Source organism: Heterodontus francisci, chromosome 3 (genome assembly GCF_036365525.1).
Source record: "Heterodontus francisci isolate sHetFra1 chromosome 3, sHetFra1.hap1, whole genome shotgun sequence".
Classification (NCBI taxonomy): domain Eukaryota; kingdom Metazoa; phylum Chordata; class Chondrichthyes; order Heterodontiformes; family Heterodontidae; genus Heterodontus; species Heterodontus francisci.
Genome location: NC_090373.1, coordinates 187,268,942 through 187,293,339, shown reverse-complemented (window position 1 = coordinate 187,293,339; position 24,398 = coordinate 187,268,942). Strand labels below are relative to the sequence as shown.

The following is a 24,398-nucleotide window of genomic DNA, read 5'->3' as shown; positions in this document are numbered from 1 at the left end:
TGTGTTAATGGTGTGGTGAAATATAAAGCGTTAGTGCAGAGAGGGTGTTAAATGGCAGAATAATGAAAGCCCGAGCCACAAGCAAAACCATGAAAAAAATTTTTAAAACACAGTGGGCCGTCACATGGTAAAAATAAAGTGTAATGTTGATACAAACTAAAATAAAATGAAATACAAATAAAAAATACAAAGTAAAACTAAAAAAAGGAGGGCCAGTCATGCTCTGAAATAATTGAACTCAATGTTCAGTCCGCGAGCCTGCCGTGTGCCTAACCGGTAAATGAGGTGCTGTTCCTCAAGCTGGCATTGATGTTCACTGGACCATTGCAGCAATCCCAGGACAGATATTTGGGCACGAGTCTGGGGGAGTGTGTTGAAATGGCAAGTGTCTGGAAGCTTGGGGTCATGTTTTTGGACTGAATGGAGGTGTTCTGCACAGCGGTCACCCAATCTCTGTTTGGTCTCCCCGATGACCGCATTGTGAGCAGCAAATACAGTATACTATATTGAAAGAAGTACAAGTAAATCGCTGCTTCACCTGAAAGGAGTGTTTGGGGCCTTGGATAGTGAGGAGAGAGGAGGTAAAAGGGCAGGTATTACACCTCCTGCGATTGCAAGGGAAGGTGCTGTGGGAAGGGGACGAGGTGTCGGGGGTAATGGAGGAGTGGACCAGGGTGTTGCGGAGGGATCGATCCCTTTGGGATGCTGACAGGGTAGGGGAGGGGGGAGATGCATTTGGTAGTGGCATCACACCAGAAATGGTGGAGGGTAATCCTTTGGATGTGGAGACTGGTGGGGTGGAAAGTGAGGACAAGGGGAACCCTGTCGCTGTTCTGGGAGGGAGGGGAAGGGGTGAGAGCAGAGGTGCGGGAAATGGGCCTGACACGGTTGAGGGCCCTGTCAACCACAGTGGGGGGGGGGGGGGGGGGGGGGGTGGGGGGTGGCGGGTGGAATCTCCGGGTAGGGAAAAAGAAAGATATATCAGAAGCGCTGTTGTGGAAGGTAGCATCATCAGAGCCGATGTGTCGGAGATGGAGAAACTGGGAGAATGGAATGGAGTCCTTACAGATGGCAGGGTGTGAGGAAGTTAGTTAAGGGAGTTGGTAGGCTTAGAATGAATATTAGTAGACAGCCTATCCCCAGAGATGGTGACAGAGGTGTTGTGGAAGGGAAGGGAATTACACTTAATTGGCTGTCAAGGGCTTTGGGAAATTCTGAGGTAGTGAAAGGCGCTCTCGAAATGCAAGTTATTTCTCTCTCGCTCATTTTATATATATATATATATATATAATCAACCATAAAGTAGGCAGTCCTTTAAAATTGCTCACCCCCACCTCAAATGTAAATAACGTTCTGATTTTGCTGAAGCAAAGGAAATGGATGCACAAGAGTTGTGCAGTGCTGTTCTATTTTAAACTCTTAATTTATTTTTAAACCAGCATAATGCAACCTTGTCTACATTTACACTAAAGTGTTACAATTTTCTTTTACCTTTTCCAGCCCTACAGCTTTTTATTAATTTAAAAAAAAACTTGAGAAATGCGGTAGTTTGGGCTGTTAACTGTGTATCTGTGCGAGGCATGCAGAAAAGAAAAGTAGGTAAGACAGCTTTCAGTGCTACCTGAGAGCTGCTAAAGCATATTCATTGCAGCAGAACTGATGGAGTTGTCAGTTTAAAGGTGTATTCGTGAGGGAAATAAGGGCAAGTATTTTTCAACTGATGGATGATGAGGATAATGAGGTGGAGGGGAAAGTATTTGAGTGTAAGTAGGATATGAGGGAGAGGGAGCCCCATTGAGAGCTCAGTGACTGAAGAGGTGGCCTTTGATATGGGTAGGGACTTCATGGGAAAGGCGAGATTGCATGAAGGTAGGATAGAATTCAGTGGGCAAGGGGCTACATATAGTTTAAAGTCACTGAGTGAAACAAAGAAAATCAGGAGCAAGCCCAATCCAGAAGCTTCCTGAGTAGTGAAGCTCCATGAGCAATAGAGATGAACTTTGAAAACCTGCAGACTTCAGAACAGGGGTCATCTGAGTAGAAAACATATATCTCATGGGTAACACAGCATCAGAATGAAGACCAGTGGGATAGTGAAGGTCTGATCAGGAGCTAGTAGGGTTGCAGAGAAAAGCTAGCAGACTGTTGGGCTCCATGGGGAAACTTCAGAGAAGAGAGGGGTACGTTGTTGATACACAGAATGGGACCAAAGCACTTGTGGGTCTTCGCCAGTATGAGAATCCAGGGTGATCCTGAGGACCACAGTGGGCCCACATCAGAGACACCATCTATGACTCAGCAATGACCACCTTTGGCAAACATGAGAAGCAGAATGCAGACTGGTTTCAATCTCACTTTGAAGAGCTGGAACCTGTCATAGCCACTAAGCGCATTGCACTGTTGAACTACAAGAAAGCCCCCAGCGAGTTAACATCCGTAGCACTGAAAGTAGCCAGAAGTGCTGCACAAAGAACAGCCAGTCGCTGTGCAAATGACTCCTGGCAACACCTATGCAGTCGTATTCAGCTGGCCTCCGACGCCGGAAACATCAGAGGAATGTATGATGGCATCAAGAGAACTTTTGGGCCAACCATCAAGAAGATCGCGCCCCCCCCCCCCCCCCCCCCCCCCCCAAAGTCTAAATCAGGGGAAATGATCACTGACCAACGCAAGCAAATGGACCGCTGGGTGGAGCACTACCTAGAACTGTACTCCAGGGAAAATATTGTCACTGATGCCACCCTCAATGCAGCAAAGTCTCTGCCAGTCATGGATGAGCTGGACAAACAGCCAACAAAATCGGAACTCAGTGATGCCATTGATTTTATAGCCAGTGGAAAAGCCCCTGGAAAGGATGGCATTACCCCTGAAATAATCAAGAGTGCCAAGCCTGCTGTACTCTCAGCACTCCATGAACTGCTTTGCCTGTGCTGGGATGAGGGAGCAGTACCACAGGACATGCACAATGCCAATATCATCACCCTCTATAAGAACAAGGGTGACCGCGGCGACTGCAACAACTACCGTGGAATCTCCCTGCTCAGCATTGTGGGGAATGTCTTCGCTCGAGTCGTTTTAAACAGACTCCAGAAGCTGGCTGAGCATGTCTACCCTGAGGCACAGTGCAGCTTTCGAGCAGAGAGATCCACCATTGACGTGCCGTTCTCCCTTCACCAGCTACAGGAGAAATGCCACGAACAACAGATGCCCCTCTACGTTGCTTTCATAGATCTCACCAAAGCCTTTGACCTCGTCAGCAGACATGGTCTCTTCAGACTACTAGCAAAGATTGGATGTCCACCAAAGCTGCTAAGTATTATCACTTCATTCCATGACAATATGAAAGGCACAATTCAGCATAGCAGTGCCTCATCAGACCCCTTTCCTATCCTGAGTGGTGTGAAACATGGCTGTGTTCTTGCACCTGCACTGTTTGGGATCTTCTTCTCACTGCTGCTCTTGCATGCGTTCAAGTCTTCAGAAGAAGGAATTTTCCTCCACACACGTTCAACCTTGCCCGTCTTTGAGCGAAGACCAAAGTACAGAAGGTCCTCATCAGGGAACTCCTCTTTGCTGACGATGCTGTATTAACATCCCACACAGAAGAGTGTCTGCAGAGACTCATAGAGGATTGCGGCTGCCTGCAATGAATTTGACCTAACCATCAGCCTCAAGAAAATGAACCTCGTGGGACAGGACGTCAGAAATGCTCCATCCATCAATATTGGCGACCACGCTCTGGAAGTGGTTCAAGATTTCACCTACCTAGGCTCAACTATCACCAGTAACCTGTCTCACGATGGAAAGGCTTCCACTGCTATGTCCAGACTGGCCAAGAGGGTGTGGGAAAATGGCGCACTGACACAGAACACAAAAGTCCGAGTGTTTCAAGCCTGTGTCCTCAGTACCTTGCTCTATGGCAGTGAAGCCTGCACAATGTATGTCAGCCAAGAGCGACGTCTCAACTCATTCCATCTTGGTTGCCTCTGGAGAATCCTTGGCATCAGGTGGCAGGACTGTATCTCCAACGTAGAAGACCTCGAGGCGGCCAACATCCCCAGCATATACACCCTGCTGAGCCAGCGACGCTTGAGATAGCTTGGCCATGTGAGCCACATGGAAGATGGCAGGATCCCCAATAACACATTGTATAGCGAGCTTGTCACTGGTATCAGACCCACCGGCCTTCCATGTCTCCGCTTTAAAGACGCCTGCAGACACGGCATGAAGTCCTGTGACATTGACCACAAGTTGTGGGCGTCAGTTGCTCGTGATCGCCATAAAGGCAGGGCTAAAGAGTGGCGAGTTGAAGAGACTTGGCAGTTGGCAGGAAAAAAGACAGAAGTGCAAGGAGAAAGCCAACTGTGTAACAGCCCCAACAACCAATTTTATCTGCAGCACCTGTGGAAGAGTCTGTCACTCTAGAATTGGCCTTTATAGCCACTCTAGGCGTTGCTCCACAAACCACTGACCACCTCTAGGCGCTTATCCATGGTCTCTTGAGACAAGGAGGCCAAGGAAAAGATACCTGAGGACCAGCAATAAATTTCAAGCCAAAGATATAGTCTGAAGTGGGGTAGAGACAATTTGTGTTGTCTTGAAGATCGCGCAGCATAAGGTTATTGTGGAGGTTGGGAGTAGGATGCCAATTAGAAAAGTGTGACTCATTTGAACGATTTTGGTCTCCATATTATGAAATTCTGTGTCATTATAAAAAAAACATTTAGAGGCACTGGAGAAATGCCAATTAAGATTTATAAAGATGCTACCAGAATTAAGAGGGTACGACATCAGGAAAGATTGAACAGGCTGGGGCTCTTTTCTCTAGAAAAGAGAATACAGAGGTGATCTGATAGAGATCTTTAAAATTATGAAGGGATTCAATAACGTAGACATCAAGAAGTTGTTTCCACTTGTGGGGGAGGTCAGAACTAGGGCCCATAAATGTAAGATAGTCACCAATAAATCCAATAGGGAATTCAGGAGAGTCTTCTTTATTTAGACAGCGGTGAGAATGCAGAACTTCCTCCCACAGGGAGTAATGTGACGAATAACACAGATTTATTTAAGGGGAAACTAGATAAGTACATGAGGGAGAAAAGAATAAAAGAATATGGTGATAGGGTTAGATGAATTAAATAGAGTGTGAGGAGGCTTGTATTGCACATAAAACTGGCATGGATCTGTTAGGCCAAATATCATGTTTCTCTGCTGTAAATATACATGAGGTTAAGTGAAACATTATATCAGTATTGTATTAGAAGTATATAGTAGACATTTCCTGTAACTGTCACACATGCATCTTGTCACACTTTGATAACACCTCAGTTGTTTTTAAAAGAGTGTATGTATCCTCCTCCTCACTGAGGAATGCCATGGGAAATCCAGTATATTAAAATATTGCCTCTCCCTGTCCCCCAACTCTGCCAGACATACAACTGAAATAAGAAATGTCTTTGTTTTTAAAAATAACTTCAATTCTGAGAAAAATAAGGCAGCAGTGTCTTTTATTGGAGGGGAATGGGCAAAATAAGAACATGGTAGTGCCTTGCTATTTCGTACTGGGACAGCAACCCAGAGATAGTGAGTTTAAATCGACTGTGGCACGTTGTAAATTTAGTAATTTATAGGCTGGCACTAACGAAAGCTTTGAGTTTGTCAAATAAACTCAGCTGGTTCATTAATGCCTCACAAGAAAGGGAACCTGCCACCCCTACCTATTTTGGTTGATGGGTTACTCGATTCCCAGCTGCGTGGTTGACTTATTTATGCCCTGTGAAGTGGCCTCGCCAGCCACCCATTGCAAAGACAATTATTATGAATCAAGAAGAAGCCCATCACCACTGCTATTTAAGGGTAACCAGGGATGAGCAAAGCTTGAAGCCTTGTCAACGTCACCCACGTTCCAAATAAAGAGAGCCTTTAAAGGATTATTTTTACAGTAAGCAAAATTCATCCAGAAGAGGTTACAATGGGAAAAGAAACTGCAATTAGCAGAAGTTAAAAATGAAGGTATTTATCTGTAAATCTTAGTTTCCACACATTGTTTAAACAACAAGTGCAATGAGTTACTTTTCTGAGATAGGAGTGACCTAGGTTTCTACAGGTTATCGTGACAACTGGATTGGCATCCAGTGCTAAATGAAAGATAGTTGTGAGTAAATTTGGCACCAGCCATGCCAGCATGGTTCAGTAACTTCCCATGCCTGTGTTGGTGAGTCAGTCATTTTAGGTATCTATTTGTAGACCTCCGTGGACAATTTTTCTCTTTTTGCGATTGGATATCAGTGTATAATTTATGCTGTAGACCCCCTCTCAATAGTCGATCTCTCTGCACGAAAGCCACACTGTGCCTCAGGGTAGACGCGCTCGGCCAGCTTCTGGAGCCTGTTCAGAGCGACTCGACTATTGACATGCTATTCTCCCTTCGTCAGATACAGGAGAAATGCCTGTGAACAACAGATGCCCCTCTACATTGCTTTCATTGATCTCACCAAAGCCTTTGACCTCGTCAGCAGACGTGGTCTCTTCAGACTACTAGAAAAGATCGGATGTCCACCAAAGCTACTAAGTATCATCACCTCATTCCATGACAATATGAAAGGCACAATTCAACATGGTGGCTCCTCATCAGAGCCCTTTCCTATCCTGAGTGGTGTGAAACAGGGCTGTGTTCTCGCACCCACACTCTTTGGGATTTTCTTCTCCCTGCTGCTTTCACATGCGTTCAAATCCTCTGAAGAAGGAATTTTCCTCCACACAAGATCAGGGGGCAGGTTGTTCAACCTTGCCCGTCTAAGAGCGAAGTCCAAAGTACGGAAGTCCTCATCAGAGAGCTCCTCTTTGCTGACGATGCTGCTTTAACATCTCACACTGAAGAATGCCTGCAGAGTCTCATCGACAGGTTTGCGTCTGCCTGCAATGAATTTGGCCTAACCATCAGCCTCAAGAAAACGAACATCATGGGGCAAGATGTCAGAAATGCTCCATCCATCAATATTGGCGACCACGCTCTGGAAGTGGTTCAAGAGTTCACCTACCTAGGCTCAACTATCACCAGTAACCTGTCTCTAGATGCAGAAATCAACAAGCGCATGGGTAAGGCTTCCACTGCTATGTCCAGACTGGCCAAGAGAGTGTGGGAAAATGGCGCACTGACACGGAACACAAAAGTCCGAGTGTATCAGGCCTGTGTCCTCAGTACCTTGCTCTACGGCAGCGAGGCCTGGACAACGTATGCCAGCCAAGAGCGACGTCTCAATTCATTCCATCTTCGCTGCCTTCGGAGAATACTTGGCATCAGGTGGCAGGACTATATCTCCAACACAGAAGTCCTTGAAGCGGCCAACACCCCCAGCTTATACACACTACTGAGTCAGCGGCGCTTGAGATGGCTTGGCCATGTGAGCCGCATGGAAGATGGCAGGATCCCCAAAGACACATTGTACAGCGAGCTCGCCACTGGTATCAGACCCACCGGCCGTCCATGTCTCCGTTATAAAGACGTCTGCAAACGTGACATGAAATCGTGTGACATTGATCACAAGTCGTGGGAGTCAGTTGCCAGCATTCGCCAGAGCTGGCGGGCAGCCATAAAGACAGGGCTAAATTGTGGCGAGTCGAAGAGACTTAGTAGTTGGCAGGAAAAAAGACAGAGGCGCAAGGGGAGAGCCAACTGTGCAACAGCCCCAACAAACAAATTTCTCTGCAGCACCTGTGGAAGAGCCTGTCACTCCAGAATTGGCCTTTATAGCCACTCCAGGCGCTGCTTCACAAACCACTGACCACCTCCAGGCGCGTATCCATTGTCTCTCGAGATAAGGAGGCCCAAAAGAAAGAAGACCCCCTCTACTCTCACAGGATAGCGCACCTGTTGTGGAGTTGTATTATTTGCAGCGGGCAGGGGCATCATCAATATCCGATGCTGTAGCTATGGTACTTTACTTAAGCTCACCAATGAGCGATTTGTATAACTTAGATGCAGGGATTGAGTGGTGCTGGAAAAATGGACAGTAATTAACAGGAGATTTTCCTAACTAAGAACATAAGAAATAGGAGCAAACGTCGGCCATACAGACCCTCGAACCTGCTCCTCCATTCAGTAAGATCATGGCTGATCTGTGGCCTCATTTCCATTTCCCGCCTGATCCCTTAGAGTGATTCTCTTGGAGTTCACAAATCTATTTCTCTCAGCCTTGAATTTACTCAATGACTGAGCATCCACAGCCTTTTCAGGTAGAGATTTCTAAAGATTCACAACCCCCTGAGTGAAGAAATTTTTCCGCATCTCAGTCCTAAATGGCCGACCCCATACTGTGAGACTATAACATCTAGTTCTAGACTCCCCAGCCAGTGGAAACAGTCTCTCAGCATCTACCCTGTCAAGCCCTCTCAGAATCTCTCATATTTCAATGGGGCCACTTCTCATTGTTACGGTCAAGTGAGGAGAGGTTGAAGGGTTTCCCTTTTTTCCCTGCTTGTTAGACCACAACATGTTTAATTCTTTCCTAAAGTAGATGTACTGGCCAATTCAGTATGTTTGATTACTTGCTATGATCATAACAAGAACCAGTCGGATAGGTTTTCTTGAGTTAACAAAGAAAGAGGTTAACTTTATACCTAAACCGAACTAATAAAATAATAAACAACATGCCAACTTTCTCTCTCTCTCTCTCTCTCACACACACACACACACACACACACACACACACACACACACACACAATCACACACACAAATAGGTTACAAAATGGGGGAAAGGTAAATTGGTTGAGTTAGAGTCCTATCACTTAATCTGTTTATCACCCTTTGCAGGCTCTAGGGTTTTCTCACTGCCTTCGGGACCTTGACACTGGGACCAAATGGAGGTCTCGAGCCTGCACTTACTGGCAGCCCATCCGATGGTACAATCTTCCCGGAAGCAGGAAAGATTTTGAAAAGATACGGTGCCACACGAAAGCTTATTACACAAGATTTTGAAAAGCCTTTGAAAATTCAATCTATACTACATCCTGTGGTTCCCTTTATCTAACCTGCTAGCTACATCCTCAACTCTAACAGATTTGTCAAACATGATATCCCTTTCATATTACAGTGTTGATCTGCCTAATCACATTATGATTTTCTCAGTGTCCAGTTATCACTTCCATAATAATGCATTCCAACATTTTCCTGATGACTGATGTCAGACTAACTAGCTTGGTGTTCTGTTTTCTGCCTCCTTTCTTGCATTTGCTAACTTCTAATCTGCTGGGATTGTTTTAGAATCTGGGAGCTTTGGAAGATCACAACCAGTGCATCCACTATCTCTGCCACTACCTCTTTTAGAACCCTAGAATATAAGCCATCAGGTCAAGGGGATTGTCAGCTTTTAGTCCCATTAATTTCACTAGTAGTTTTTATTTAATATTAATTACTTTAGGTTCCCCACTATTTCTGGTATGTTTTTTCTGTCTTCTGTCATGAAGAGAAATACAGAATATTTGTTTCATGTCTGCCGTTTCCTTATTTCCCATTACAGTTTCTCCTGTCTCTGCCTCTAAGGGATCCTTTTTAAATACTTGTAGAAGCTCTCACAACCTGTTTTTATATAATTGAGCCAAGGGGACCTGAAGTGAAGTGAAATAGACCAGTCACAGTATCAATTGCAGCTTGCGGAAGAGAGTTCCAAACTTCTGTTACCCTTTGCGTGAAGAAGTGTTTCCTAATTTCACTCCTAGCCCAGAGTTTGTGCTCAAGTCTCTGATGTGGGGCTCAAACCCACAACCTTCATGAGTTAGAGGCGAGGATGCCACCACTGAGCCACAGCTGCCAACATGTAGTGATGACGTGATGCCAAGCTTGCATTTTAAAAGAATATATGTTGTGATAGGAAGGAAGGACTAAGGATGATGGTAAGGAGTTTCCCCAAATTTGAGATCTGAGGAAAGCTCAAGTTAGACTAGAAGACATTACGATGAGTTATTTCAAGACAGTGGAGTGGATGAGCATGTAGTCTTGCAACTTGGAAAGAAATTTCAGCGCAGCAACAGATCTGAGAGCAGTGTTCAAGTCTTAGACAGATTTGGCTTCATATGGAGTTAAACATGAGGGGATGGAAAATAAACCAAAACCAAGTTTCTCGAGGACAGCTTCACAATGCAAATGTGGGATTTCAGAAGTTGGTGAGGTTAAGAATTACAAGGGATGAAAAGATAAGGGTGGAGACATTTTATTCGTTCACGGGATGTGGGCATGGCTGGCTAGGCCAGCATTTACTGCCCATCAAAGAAGTTATTTGCTAGATTACTGAAAGATGTGGGGAAACTGCATTTGAAGAAACGAAACAGAATTTTTATTACATTGCTGAAGGATATTAAGATGTGAATTACCACTTCCACTACAAAAGGACCCCATTCCCCCCACCATGCCATTGGTGGCCATGCCTGCAGTCTTCGAAGTCTTCACTCTCTGTAACTCCCACCTCTCCCCAAACTCCTCCATCTCTCCACTTTCTTCCCTCTTCTCTTTCTCCTTTCCATTTCTTTCCTCCACTGAGCACCCTATAATGCCAAGGCCATGGAAAGGGTTCAGAAGGATTCACTAAGATGATCGAAGGGTGAGAGTTTAGTTATGTGGAGGGACAAGGGAAATTGGGGCTCTTTTTGTTCATTAGAACAAAGGTGGCTAAGATTAGGTTATTCAAAACTTAGAGATTTTGATAGGTAAATCAGATAATGCTATTTCCACTGGTCAGTGAGTCAGTAACTAGAGACCATAAATTTAAGATCACTATCAAAATGACAAAGGGACAGTTCTTTTTAAAATCGGTGATACTTAAGATATGAAATTTCCTACCAGAGTAATGAAAGCAGAATCCATGGTAGCTTTTTAAAAGGAGTGTGGATAAATATTTGAAAAGAAAATCTTTAAAGGGTGCAGGGAAAAAACTGGGAAATTGGATAAGTAGTTGGAGGGAGCCGAAACAGGCATAATGGTGGAATGACCTCTTCGTGTGCTGAAAAATTGTATGAAAACATGAGTAGGACTTGTATCACAGTGTGCAGAACTTTGAGTATCTGGACAGAGACATCTTTACAGCGCTATAATGTTGTCCACCTTTACTACTTAACTCCAATATTGCCGCCCCCCCACCCCCCCCCCCCCCCCACAGATCAAGTCAGGGAACTTAAACAGATTCTTAGTTTTAGAAATTGAATGCTGAAAATTTGAGGGTGGCTTGGGGATGGAGAGGGTTGGGAGGAGGGAAGAACAGAAAATGATGTAAATACAGGTCTGTGCATTGTTAGTCCAAGCATGTTTTGCATGGCCTCTGCCAGGTGTCGTGCCGTCCACACCCCTATGAGAGCTAAACAACAGTTTCCTCTCTGAGTGTACCCCACAGTTCTATAGAGGGAGGATGGGTTAATGCCAAGGGTAACACAAATGACCATTGGTTCCCAGCTGCATAGAAAAAGTGATGCAACCCAAAACTAACCGTGGAACTCCACGCTGGTCTTTGCACCCGTACCCATATTCATCTCTGGTCTGGATTGCGTTAAATTACTATACAGATAGGCTCAAGTAGCCTGTCACTGTACAGCCCTGTAAGGGTGTACACCAGGACTGTCATATGAAAACAAGTGAATGTTTTTTTATTGGGGTGGGGAAGAGGAGTTTTAAAAAAATGTTTAATGCACAAAGTATGTTTTATACTTGGACTGTTCAGTGTTACACGCTTGCCAATATTTCTGTTTCAACTTGACAACTGTTTGTAATCTTTGCTTTCTTGAAATAAGATCTGGCAAAACAAACGAGAGACAGTTAACATTTTAAGACAAAACTCTGATGAAGGGACTTGCAGGCACTGTTAACAAGTCTTTTCCTTCAGAATCTACCAGCATTTTATGTTTCAATTCTTAGTTTCAGAATCCTGTGAGAAGTGACGGAGAGGTGGGCGGTTGGGATCTGAAGGGTTAGAAAGCTATTTAAACCACTGACCTCTGCACATATTGTGCCGATGCAGAGAATGACTGAGGCCCCCAGCCCGCATCTCACCCAAGCCAGTGCAATCCACTCAGAAAAGAACCTGCTGAACCAGTTCTCTAGCTGCATAAATGTGCATGATTGATTCAAAAACAGGTGAAACATGCCCTCTAGAGGAAGCTCACATGACTATGATTAGGTTTTGAATCTCAGGTCACCTAGTTAAGAGATCCCAGGACTGTTGTAATGCATTGTGCTTCGCTCTGGTACCTGAACACAAAGAAACAAAAGGGGCTTATTAGTCTCCGAGTTACTTGTGTGACTATCTTCAACGCCTTAACTATAGGAAGGAAAGGACTCGGGGTTATTTAGTGTCTTTCACATCCTCAGGATATCTCAAAGTAATTCACAGCCAATGAAGTACTTCTAAAGCATAGTCACTGTTATATATTTGCGTCCAGCGACACTAAGGGAATCTAGGTATATAGAGATAGGGCAGGAAAGTGGAGTTGAAGTAGAAAATCAACCATGATTTTATTGACTGGCAGAGGGGCTGAATAACCTACTCCTGTCCCTATTTCTTAGGCTCTTATGAACCCAAACTGACGCAGAGGCAAGAGTGTTTTCAACTGAGCCATGGCTGACTTGTGGAAAAATACAATGTATGAGGAGATTGGAAAGAGAGTGCCGCAAGGCAGTGGGGTGACAAATGGTCAGTATAATAATAGGAAGGGAAGAAATTGGGAATAGGACATCCCAAGCAGATCACTGAGATGATTTCTCTGACCTGTAAGAGTAAAGCTCAAAGAATCAATGACTTTTCTGTCTCAGACTCATTCGTGTTATAAACACCTATTATAAACAAAAGCCAGAGAACTAACAATTAAATATCAGATGTCTAGGAAGCAAGAAGAAAGTGGGGTGGGGTGGGGTGGCAGTAGGACAGTTGTCAGAATTCTTTGAAATGGGATCTGGTAAATATTGCATGAAAATGTTTCCAAAATTACTACTTGAGGGAAGAATTCAATACAGCTTGTTCTGTGGAGACCCGTCTTTATTCATTTACTCCTTCATGTCAGAGAGATGCATATATATGTGTTAATGCAATGTTTTCATAAAATATATATATATTTAACAAAATGCTGATTTTCTGCATTTGTTAAGTTGTATCTGTCTGTGATCAACACGTAAGAGGCTAAGCCTCATGTTCTTTGTGGAGACCAGTATATCTGTTGCACGGCCGATCCTACTTGCACCCCACATCCACCTTCAAGCAGGGCTTTCTGAGTAACAATCGGGAGAGGTGCTTTCTGGAAGCAGCTGACTTTGTAACACGTTGAGGATGAGCTTGGGTGTTAGCCATAGCTCAGTACACTCTCATCTCAGAGTCAAAGGGTCATGGGTTCAAGTTCCAAACCAGAGACTTGAGCACAAAAATCTAGGCTGACATTCCAGTGGAGTGCTGAGGGAGTGCTGCACTGTTGGAGGTGCCATCTTTCGGATGACATGTTAAACTAAGGCACTATCAGGTGGATGTAAAGGATCCAACAGCAGTATTTCAAAAAAGATTAGGAGAGTTCTCCTCTACTTTCCTAGCCAATATTCATCCCTCAAGCAACATCTCTAAAACTGATTATTTTGTCATTTCTTTTATTGTTTTTCGGACTTTGCTGTGCACTAGTTGGCTGCAACATTTTCTACATTACAGCAGTGACTACACTTCAGAAGACAATTGGCAATAAAGCACTGTGAGATATCATGAGGTCATGAAAGGGGGTATAGAACTACACATTGCAGCATTTGACCGAGTATGGCATCAAGGAGCCTAGCAAAACTGGAATCAATTGAAATCAGGGGGAAAACTGGTTGGAGTCATACCTAGCACAAAGGCAGATGGTTGTGGTTGTTGGAAGTCAATCATCTCAGTCCCAGGACATTACAGCAGGAGTTCCTCAGGGTAGTGTCCTAGGCCCAACCTTCTTCAGCTGCTTCATCAGTGACCATCCCTCCATCATAAGGTCAGAAGTGGGGATGTTCACTGATTGCACAATGTTCAGCACCATTCGCGACTCCTCAGATACTGAAGCAGCCTGTGTCCATATGCAGCAAGACCTGGAAAATATCCAAACTTGGACTGAGAAGTGGTAAGTAACATTCGCACCACACAAGTGCCAGGCAATGACCATCTCAAACAAGAGAGTATCTATCCATCTCCCCTTGATGTTCAATGGCATTACCATCACTGAATCCTGCAGTATCAGCATCCTGGGGTTCACCATTGACCAGAAACTGAACTGGACCAGCCACATAAAGGCTGTGGCTGCAAGAGTTGGTCAGAGGCTGGGAATTCTGCGGTGAGTAACTCACCACCTGATTCCAGCTGTCCACCATCTACAAGGCACAAGTCAGGAGTGTGATGGAATACTTTCCACTTGCCTCGATGGGTGCAGCTCCAACAACACTCAAGAAGCTCGACACCATCCAGGACAAAGCAGCCCGCTTGATTGGCACCCCATCCACCATCTTCAACATTCACTCCCTCCACCACCGACACACAGTGGCAGTAGTGTGCACCATCTACAAGGTGCATTGCAGCAACTCACCAAGCCTCCTTCAACAGCACCTTCCAAACCCGCGACCTCTACCACCTAGAAGGACAAGGGCAGCAGATAAATGGGAACACCACCACCTGCAAGTTCCCCTCCAGGCCACACACCATCATGACTTGGTATATACCACTGCTCCTTCACTGTCACTGGGTCAAAATCCTGGAACTCCCTTCCTAGCAGCACTTTTGGTGTACCTACACCCCGAGGACTGTAATGGTTCAAGAAGGCAGCTCATCACCACCTTCTCGAGGGAAATTAAGAATGGGCAATAAATGCTGGCCTAGCTAGCGATGCCCACATTCCCAGAACGAATTAAAATAAACACCGGGGCATCGTTATAAGGTTGTCCACGAGGACCATATCAAGACCGCGTTATAAGTAAGACTGCGTTATTTCATTGCTGTGTCTTTTTCTGGTGCCTAGCTCTTGGGCTTGATACCGCCAGTGCCAGGGCGAATATTGCATACATATCTCTACAGTTTCCATTCTTTCTGCTCCAAAATAAATGAATACAGCAGATGCTGTGTAAAATCAACCAAATAATTAAATGGCGGCTTTTAATTTTTCATTTTTAAAGTGGGTGTCTGTGTTCATAGTGAGGGGAGGCTTTCAGCCGCATTTGCAGAATTAAAGTTTTGGGCTCCAAGCAGGAACCGTGTTATACTGAGTTACACACCATAGCGGATTGTAGTAGTGGGGCCCCAGTGTACAAGTCTGTCTTTCTTTCTTGGTCTGTCTGGCTTATCATATCACATGGTGCCTTTACGCACTACTTCGATTTTGTAACCACAAATTAATTTATTCCCTACACAGGTCAAATCCATCACCCTCTATATCTTATAATTCCTCTATGTCTGTGTGTATGTAAGAGTGAGACACTCAAAGTGTTAAGTTTTCAGAAATCCATAGTTTGTGATTTACATGTATATGTGTGTTTTAATGTAGCCCAGGAGCTAGCTACTGTAGCATTGGCAGTGGTTTCTACAGGAGAAGCAGGAGTAGCACTGGGTGACTGGAGATCAAATCATGATCACCCAAAACTATGATTGCTAAAGTTAAAGAGCAATTGTCACTGATGTTAAAAGTTTTTGTTTAAAAGAGAGTTGGCAGGAGTGTTTATATATGTTGGTGACTGGTTTCATAACTGTGTTTTGGGTTTTGTGTGTGTGGGAACTTGACTACTATTTGAACATGTAACTGTTATAGTCTATAAAAGACAGCTGCTGCTATAGTTACCAGTGTGGCACTAATTGCTTTTTTTTAGGCTTGTTGCCAGACCACAAACCTGCCCTGCCAGAAGGTCATGTTCCAAAAAAACAGAAGCCCCACTTAAACAGGTAAGTGTTTTTTTTCTGTGATGTGAAGAAAAGAATTGCTTAGGTTAAAAAAAAAACACAAAAAGCAACACTGTTGTAAGACCCATGGACTTTCCTTATTGGGCAATTTTCTTTGGGAGCAAGGAGAGAAAGAAATCATATCCCCTTGGAAGCCTAACACTCTACATGCTTCTGTCTTTGTAATAAGTCGATTAAAAAGCTAATGCTGCCAACTTGAAAGGAGCGACCAGTGAATGGATTTAGCCATAAGGCTGTAGAACCAAGGTTCTCGTCAGTAAATAGTGGCCTGAAGGAGGTAACCATTAGGTTTGTGGAGCCTAGTCAGGATGTGGAGGACTGAGATTCAACCCCAGGAGCACCAAATATTTGGTACTTCAGAAGGAACCAAGCTGATTTGTAAAGTTGTAGCTGGCAGATGGCATTAAAGAGTGTGTCAGCTGTACTGGCATATGAGTATTTTAGTGTGAACGTGTTCCTTGGAGCAAGAGGAGCTAACAAATTGATAATATTAGTCACCTTCCCATTCCCCCATAAACCTTGTTTCTACCAGATACAGGACCAGATATACAGTACATCAAAGTGTAGGAAAGAAAGATTTTGACTCCAGCAGCATCGCATGTTCTCCAGTCAAGAGTGGTATGGCTAGGCACAAAGTAAAGCTCCCTCTCATCTGTGCTTTAACCCTCCCCAATACCATGACAAGACTATTCTGCTGTCCCTCACCTCTGTTGCACTGGTGCGATATTTCTACTTCACCACATTAGTTATTCTGGTGGCCTCTAACTGCTATTTGAGTAGCACATTGAGAACTGCGTTGAGGTGATTTTAGATTATCTCAGGAAGAATTGTTAAAATCGTTAGGGAATTGAAACTTTCCAATCAGAATGAGTTAGCTCTGATTCCAGCATCTGGGAATACTGGGACACTTGTCACTTAACTGAAAGAGCCAGTTGAAAATTAAATGGGTTGTAAGCCACCTCCACACCGCCCCTCTCACATTGTATTTTCTGGAGTTATAATGTCAGACTTTTTGTTTAGAGCATTGAAGTGTTTGGAATGTGGAATTTGCTATCGCAAGAAGTGGTTGAGGCAAATAGCATAGATTCCTTTAAGGGAAAGACAGATAATAGTGACTGGGACTGCCTTAGTGCTAAGGGATCAGATGGGGAAGAATTTGTTAAGTGTCTCCAAGATAATTTTCTGAAGCAGTATGTGGATGGCCCTACTAGAGAAGGGGCTACACTCGACCTCCTCTTAGGAAATGAGGATGGGCAGGTGGTTGATGTGTCAGTGGGGGAGCACTTTGGGACCAGTGACCATAACTCTATTAGCTTCAAGATAGTTATTGAAAAGGATAGGACTGGTCCTCAGGTTGAAGTCCTAAATTGGGGGAAGGCTAATTTCGATGGCATCAGACAGGAACTCTCAAAAGTTGAATGGGAGAGGCTGTTTACAGGTAAAGGGACGTCTGGCAAGTGGGAGGCTTTTAAAAGTGAGATAGGAAGAGTTCAGGGCAGGCATGTTCCTGTTAGATGGAAGGGCAAGGCTGGCAAATTTAGGGAACTTTGGTTGACGAGGGATATTGAGGGTCTGGTCAGGACAAAGAAGGAGGCATATGTCAGGTACAGGCAGCTGGGATCGAGTGAGTCCATCGAGGAGTATAGGGGATGTAGGAATACACTTAAGAAGGAAATTGGGAGGGAGAAAAGGGGCCATGAAATTTCCCTGACAGATAAGATAAAGGAGAATCCTAAAAGATTCTATAAGTATATTAAGAGTAAAAGGGTAGCTAGGGAGAGAGTAGGTCCCCTTAAGGATCAGTGTGGCAATCTATGTGTGGAGCCACGAGAATTGGGCAAGGTCTTAAATGAGTATTTGTCGTCCGTATTTACCGTGGAGAAGGTCATGGAAGCTAGTGAGTTCAAGGGAGGGAACAGCAATATCCTGGAGCATATCAACATTACAAAGGAGGAGGTGTTAGAGGTTTTGAAGCACATTAAGGTGGATAAATCCCCAGGGCCTGACCAGGTGTATCCTAGGATGCTATGGGAAGCAAGGGAGGAGATTGCTGGGGCCCTGGCAGAGATTTTTGTATCATCGTTAGCTAAGGGTGTGGTACCGGAAGACTGGAGGATAGCTAATGTTGTGCCTTTATTTAAGAAGGGCAGCAGGGATAAGCCAGGGAACTACAGGCTGGTGAGCCTTACATCAGTGGTGGGAAAGTTATTGGAAGGGATTCTGTGAGACAGGATTTATATGCATTTGGAAAGGCAAGGTCTGATTAGGGATAGTCAGCATGGCTTTGTGCGTGGGAAATCATGTCTCACGAACTTGATTGAGTTTTTTGAGGAGGTGACCAAGAGGATTGACGAGGGCAGGGCGATGGACGTTGTCTACATGGACTTTAGCAAGGTCTTTGACAAGGTCCCATATGGTAGGCCGGTCCAGAAGGTTCGAATACATGGGATCCAGGGTGAGCTAGCAAATTGGATACAAAATTGGCTTGGTGATAGGAGGCAGAGGGTGGTAGTGGAGGGTTGTTTTTCAGATTGGAGGCCGGTGACCAATGGTGTGCCGCAGGGATCAGTGCTGGGCCTTCTGTTGTTTGTCATGTATATTAATGACTTGGATGTGAATGTAAGTGGCATGATTAGTAAGTTTGCAGATGACACCAAAATTGGTGGTATAGTGGACAGTGAAGAAGGTTGTCTAAGGTTACAACAGGATATAGATCAACTGGGAAAGTAGGCAAGGGAGTGGCAAATGGAATTTAACGCAGACAAGTGTGAAGTGATGCATTTTGGGAAGTTAAACCAGTGCAGGACATATACAGTGAATGGCAGGGCCCTGGGGAGTGTTGTTGAGCAGAGAGACCTTGGGGTGCAATTACATAGCTCCCTGAAAGTGGCAACACAGGTAGACAGGGTGGTGAAGAAGGCGTATGGCATGCTTGCCTTCATCGGCCGAGGCATTGAGCACAAGAGTTGGGACGTCATGTTAAAGTTGTACATAACGTTGGTTAGGCCACATTTGGAGTACTGTGTGCAGCTCTGGTCGCCGCACTACAGGAAAGATGTGATTAAGCTAGAGAGGGTGTGGAAAAGATTCACAAGGATGTTGCCTGATTTGGAGGGTTTGCGTTATAAAGAGAGATTGGATAGGCTGGGTCTGTTTTCCCTGGAGCGAAGGAGGCTGAGCGGGGACATGATAGAGGTATATAAAATTCTGAGAGGCATAGATAGGGTATATAGCCAGAGTCTGTTTCCCATGGTAGGCGTGACTAAAACTAGAGGGGATAGATTTAAGGTGAGAGGGAGGAGGTTTAAAGGGGATCAAAGGGGTAAATCTTTCACACAAAGAATAGTGGGTATCTGGAATGAGCTGCCTGAGGAGGTGGTGGAGGCAGGAACAGTAGCAACATTTAAGAGGCATCTGGACAGGTACTTGAATGAGCAAGACATAGAGGGATATGGAATTAATGCAGGCAGGTGGGATTAGTATAGATAGGCATTATGATCGGCATGGACGTGGTGGGCCGAAGGGCCTGTTTCTATGCTGTACGACTCTATGACTCTATAAGTAAACAAGGGTGAAAGGAATATGCAGATGGAGCGAGGTGGAGTGGCGGGGGGGGGGGGGGGGGGGAAGCTTGTGTAGAGCATGAATACCGGCATAGACCAGCTGAGCCAAATATGTGCACTGTAAATCCTATCATTCTATAAATGAAATGATACATCACTAGTGCATTTTTTTGTTGCTGATACCTTGTTTCCAGTTTAGTCTAGCACAAGATATTGAAGATGTTGAACGGTTAATGCAGCAGTAGTGTACATGGTCTGTTCCTTTCCTGTGTGCTTGCCTCTGCAGGCAACGTCGTACTTTTTAATTGTTGAGTTCTTCGATTGAATGACAGATGTATTTTGGCCTCAGAATGTACTGTTAAAAGTACAGCAGGAGAATGTATTCCCAGGTGCTTTGGGTGGCTGCCCAAGTCAAATGCCAAAGGACACTCCCAGAGGATACCAGCTCTCAGGGATGTTAATATGTATTGTTTCTCCACCGCCCCCCCCCCCTTCCTTGTACACACGCTGTCTGGGCTGACAGATGTATTTTGTAACATACTTTTTGAAATCTGCTGGAGGTTACACTTGGGTGGTATGTATCTATCCAGTTCGAACCTTGCTGCTTGTATTGTACAGGAGTAGGTCCACATGCCAATGGAACAGCCTCACCCTACTCCTGGTTTTGCATTGTGCCTGTATGATCAAAGGACTGGGAGGGGGCAGTTTTAAAAAAATTTTGTAGTGGGCTACATAATTTTTTTTAACTACACACTTTGGGTGTGGATTTTTCTTGGTAAGACTTTGTGTCAGTCCTGGCTGTTGTAAATTAAAATTTAAATTGAAATTCATGTTACAGGAGACAGATGTGTTTTTTTTTCTGCCAAGATTAAACCCTTCTCTGGCTTTTTGTGTCTGTAACTCTGAAACTGGCCAGCAAGCAGGACGAGAACAGCTAAGGATTATCATCTCTTGGATCTTTCTTTTCCTCCCCTCCTTCCCACTTAAAGAAGCATGAAGGCAGTGGTGGAAGGAGTAAGCATGTTGCTCGTTTTATTTTCACTTAATGTGATGACAGAATGAGAAACATTCAGCTCAGAAGGAGGTTGAGTCCTCGTGTCCATGTTACTCTCATGTCAGAACTAAGATTCGTTTCCCTGTAACTTTTAATATTTTTATCCATGTTTTTCTTAATTCCCTCTTAAATGATTGGCTCCACTTCAATAGCCATTCGCAGTAAAGTAGTGCATACTCTTCTAAATCTTTGTGTGAGGGTGGTGGGGTATAATTCCTTCCAACCTCCACTCCTGATACGTGGGTAATGAAAAAAAAAGGCTGGCAATGCATTTTGGGTCTATCGACTGCTGAAACAAGTGACGTTTCAGTGTTTTAGGTGGAGGTCCAGTGTACACCTGTGTGCATTTACTCTTTCAGAGGCTGATGGACTTTCTGCGTATTATTGTCTCTAGATCAGATTTTTGATATACTTGCAGTTTTCTCCTTTATCTCTACTGATGATGGGATACCTTGAAGTGGCTCTGAAGCATCCCAAAACTTTTTTAAAATTTATTTGTGTGATGTGGGTGTCACTGGTAATCCCCAGTTTCCCTTGAGAAGATGGTGGTGTGCCGCCTTCTTGAACCAGTGCATTCCATGCAGTGATTATTACGCTTTGTCATACTCTGAGAAGCTCACTCGGCCTTTCAGAGGGCAGTTAAGAGTCAGCCACATTGCTGTGGGTCTGGAGTCGCATATAGGCCAGACGGGGTAAGGATGGCAGATTTCCTCCCCTGAAGGGCATTAGTGAACTAGATAGGTTCTCACCACAAACTGGTAGTTTCATGGTCACCATTGCTGGTACTAGCTTTTAATTCCAGATTTACTTAATAAATTGAATTTCAAATTCTCCAGCTGCCATGGTACGATTTTAGATTAGATTAGATTAGAGATACAGCACTGAAACAGGCCCTTCGGCCCACCGAGTCTGTGCCGAACATCAACCACCCATTTATACTAATCCTACACTAATCCCATATTCCTAACAAACATCCCCACCTGTCCCTATATTTCCCTACCACCTACCTATACTAGTGACAATTTATAATGGCCAATTTACCTATCAACCTGCAAGTCTTTTGGCTTGTGGGAGGAAACCGGAGCACCCGGAGAAAACCCACGCAGACACAGGGAGAACTTGCAAACTCCACACAGGCAGTACCCGGAATCGAACCCGGGTCCCTGGAGCTGTGAGGCTGCGGTGCTAACCACTGCGCCACTGTGATTTGAAATCATAGCCAGAATTTTACCAGCCCGAGATTTTTATAAGTCTGTAAGATTCCAGCCCATGTCTTTGGATCACTAGTCCAGTAACATAACCACTGTTACCATATCCTTTATAATTTTAATATAATTTAATCACTTTCTTTCCTTCCATAGTTCTAACTCAGTTAAACTCCAGTTAGAATGTTTATAACCTTTTGAAAGTATTAAATCAGCATTTATATAAAGACTTGGTTCAAAACTCAATATCTATAGAAGGTACAGCTTTGTAATTAGGTTGTTAATTCTTAGATGGAAATTTGTATTTTGATGCAATCTGCACATGAAGCAGCGATCATCAGAACTTAAGGAATGCAAATTTGAGCAACTTATACCTTGTATAAAGTAGCAAAACAGCCCAGGGCACTTTGGAAACTAAAATCGACAGCGGACTGGAGTTAGGGTAAGAACTGAGGTAAGAGGGCGGCGCAGTGGCGCAGTGGTTAGCACTGCAGCCTCACAGCTCCAGGGACCCGGGTTCAATTCTGGGTACTGCCTGTGTGGAGTTTGCAAGTTCTCCCTGTGTCTGCGTGGGTTTTCTCCGGGTGCTGCGGTTACCTCCCACAAGCCAAAAGACTTGCAGGTTGGTAGGTAAATTGACCATTATAAATTGTCACTAGTATAGGTAGGTGGTAGGGAAGTATAGGGACAGGTGGGGATGTTTGGTAGGAATATGGGATTAGTGTAGGGTTAGTATAAATGGGGGGTTGATGGTCGGCACAGACTCGGTGGGCCGAAGGGCCTGTTTCAGTGCTGTATCTCTAATCTAAAAAAAAGCTAAGGTGACCAGAGGGAAGGCGAGGAAGATTTTGATGATTGGAGAGAGATGTGGGATGGAGCTCAGGAAAGAAACAGAGAGTTGGGTTAACATGGCTCAAGCTAAGATCTCTGAGACTCTGATGGGAACAGATAACGTGGAATTGGTTGTCTCCACTTCCATTCACCTCAGTTTCAGTTAGTAATTTGTCTTATGTCCAATCATATCAAATGTCCTCTGAAATACTCTGCATTTCCCTTTCTATCCCTCATCTCAGTAACACAATTGAAAACCTCTGTTATTTTAGTTTAATCATGACCAGCCGTTCAAAATCATGCTGACTCCCCAAACCAACAACACTGTTCCAAGTTCTTACTTGATATGTCCCTGAAAATGGATTCAAGGAATTTTCCCTCTACTGATGTTAAACACAGTGGCTTGTATTTACTTGGTTTGTCCATTCTTCTGTTTTGAATATTGGTTTAAGGCTTACTAGCTTCCAATCTTCTGGTATTATCCACACACCAAGTGAACTTTGGCAGATTGTAATTAATGCATAGTCAGTTTCCTTGCCTATTTCTTTAATACTGGGATTGAAGCTGTCTGGGCCTGGAAATTTACATGATTTCATTTACTTTTTTTGTTGATTTCTCCCCTTCACCAATCTCTAAGCTTTGTCTTCCTTTTCCATCGTCAATGCTGAAGTAAAATATTAATTTAACACTTCTGTCAGTTCCTGATCCTCCACAGTAGTAACTAAATCTGTTTATAATGGGTCCACCTCCTCTACTTTTTTTCAATGTACTTATAAAAAGAAAACCTTTGCTATTAAACTTGTTGCTATCTGCATAGTTTTTTTGTCATGATATCTTCTTGCTCCCATTATTATTTCTTGGTCTTATTCTCACCTGTCTTCTTGTTTAATACTGGCTGTATTCATTCTTGTAAACTGGTCGTATTACCCCGAAGCAACTCCATTGCCTTCAAGGTTACATACTTGTTTTTTAATCTACTAATTAACTTCTTGAAAGTTTCAGTGGTGCCAAGCAATAACTTATCCCAGAAAATTCTGCTACAGCTACTTTCATTTATATAGCACTTATAATGTAGAGATACAGCCCAAGGGGCTTCAGAGATATAAACAAAAAGGAACACCGAGCCAAAGAAGGAAGCATTGGGAGAGGTGACCTAAAGTGTGATGAAAGAGACGGGTTCTAAGGCAGTTGTTGGTGGGGAGGTCGGTGGGTTTGAGGAAAAGGGAGTGGAGGAGCAGGGGGATTTGGAGAGTGAATTCCAGATCGTGGAGCAGCTGAAGACATGACTGCCAATAGTGGGGTGAAATGGGAGTGGAATGCATAAGAATCCAAGGAGCAAAGAGTTCGGGGGGTGGGGGGAGAGTTTTGGAGCTGGAGGATATCATGGAGATAGAGAGAGGTGAGGCCATGAAGAAACTTAAAATTGAGGATGAGAATTTGAAATTTGAGCTATGGTGGTTTAAAAGCCAATATAGGTCAGGGAATGCATTGGTCATGGGCGAGTATAGGCAGGAGAGTTTTCTATGAACTGAAATATATATATTTTTTTATTCATTCTTGGGATATGGGCATCACTGGCTATGCCAGCATTTATTGCCCATCCCTAATTGCCCTTGAGAAGGTGGTGGTACGCTGCCTTCTTGAACCGCTGCAGTCCATGTGAGTTAGGTACACCCACACTGCTGTTCGGAAGGGAGTTCCAGGATTTTGACCCAGCGACAGTGAAGGACCGGCGATATAGTTCCAAGTCAGGATGTCGTGTGACTTGGAGGGGAACTTGCAGGTGGTGATGTTCACATGCATCTGCTGTTCTTGTC

General features: G+C 44.2%; 1 protein-coding gene across 1 annotated transcript in view; it reads left to right on the top strand.

The window, feature by feature from the left end:
- mrps18a (mitochondrial ribosomal protein S18A) overlaps nt 1-24,398 on the top strand; it is a 120,872-nt gene that overhangs the window by 47,582 nt on the left and 48,892 nt on the right. The window contains exon 5 of the mRNA XM_068027909.1: nt 15,838-15,910. Within this exon, the coding sequence (XP_067884010.1) occupies nt 15,838-15,910 (73 nt within the window). The remainder of the gene's footprint in view (nt 1-15,837; nt 15,911-24,398) is intronic.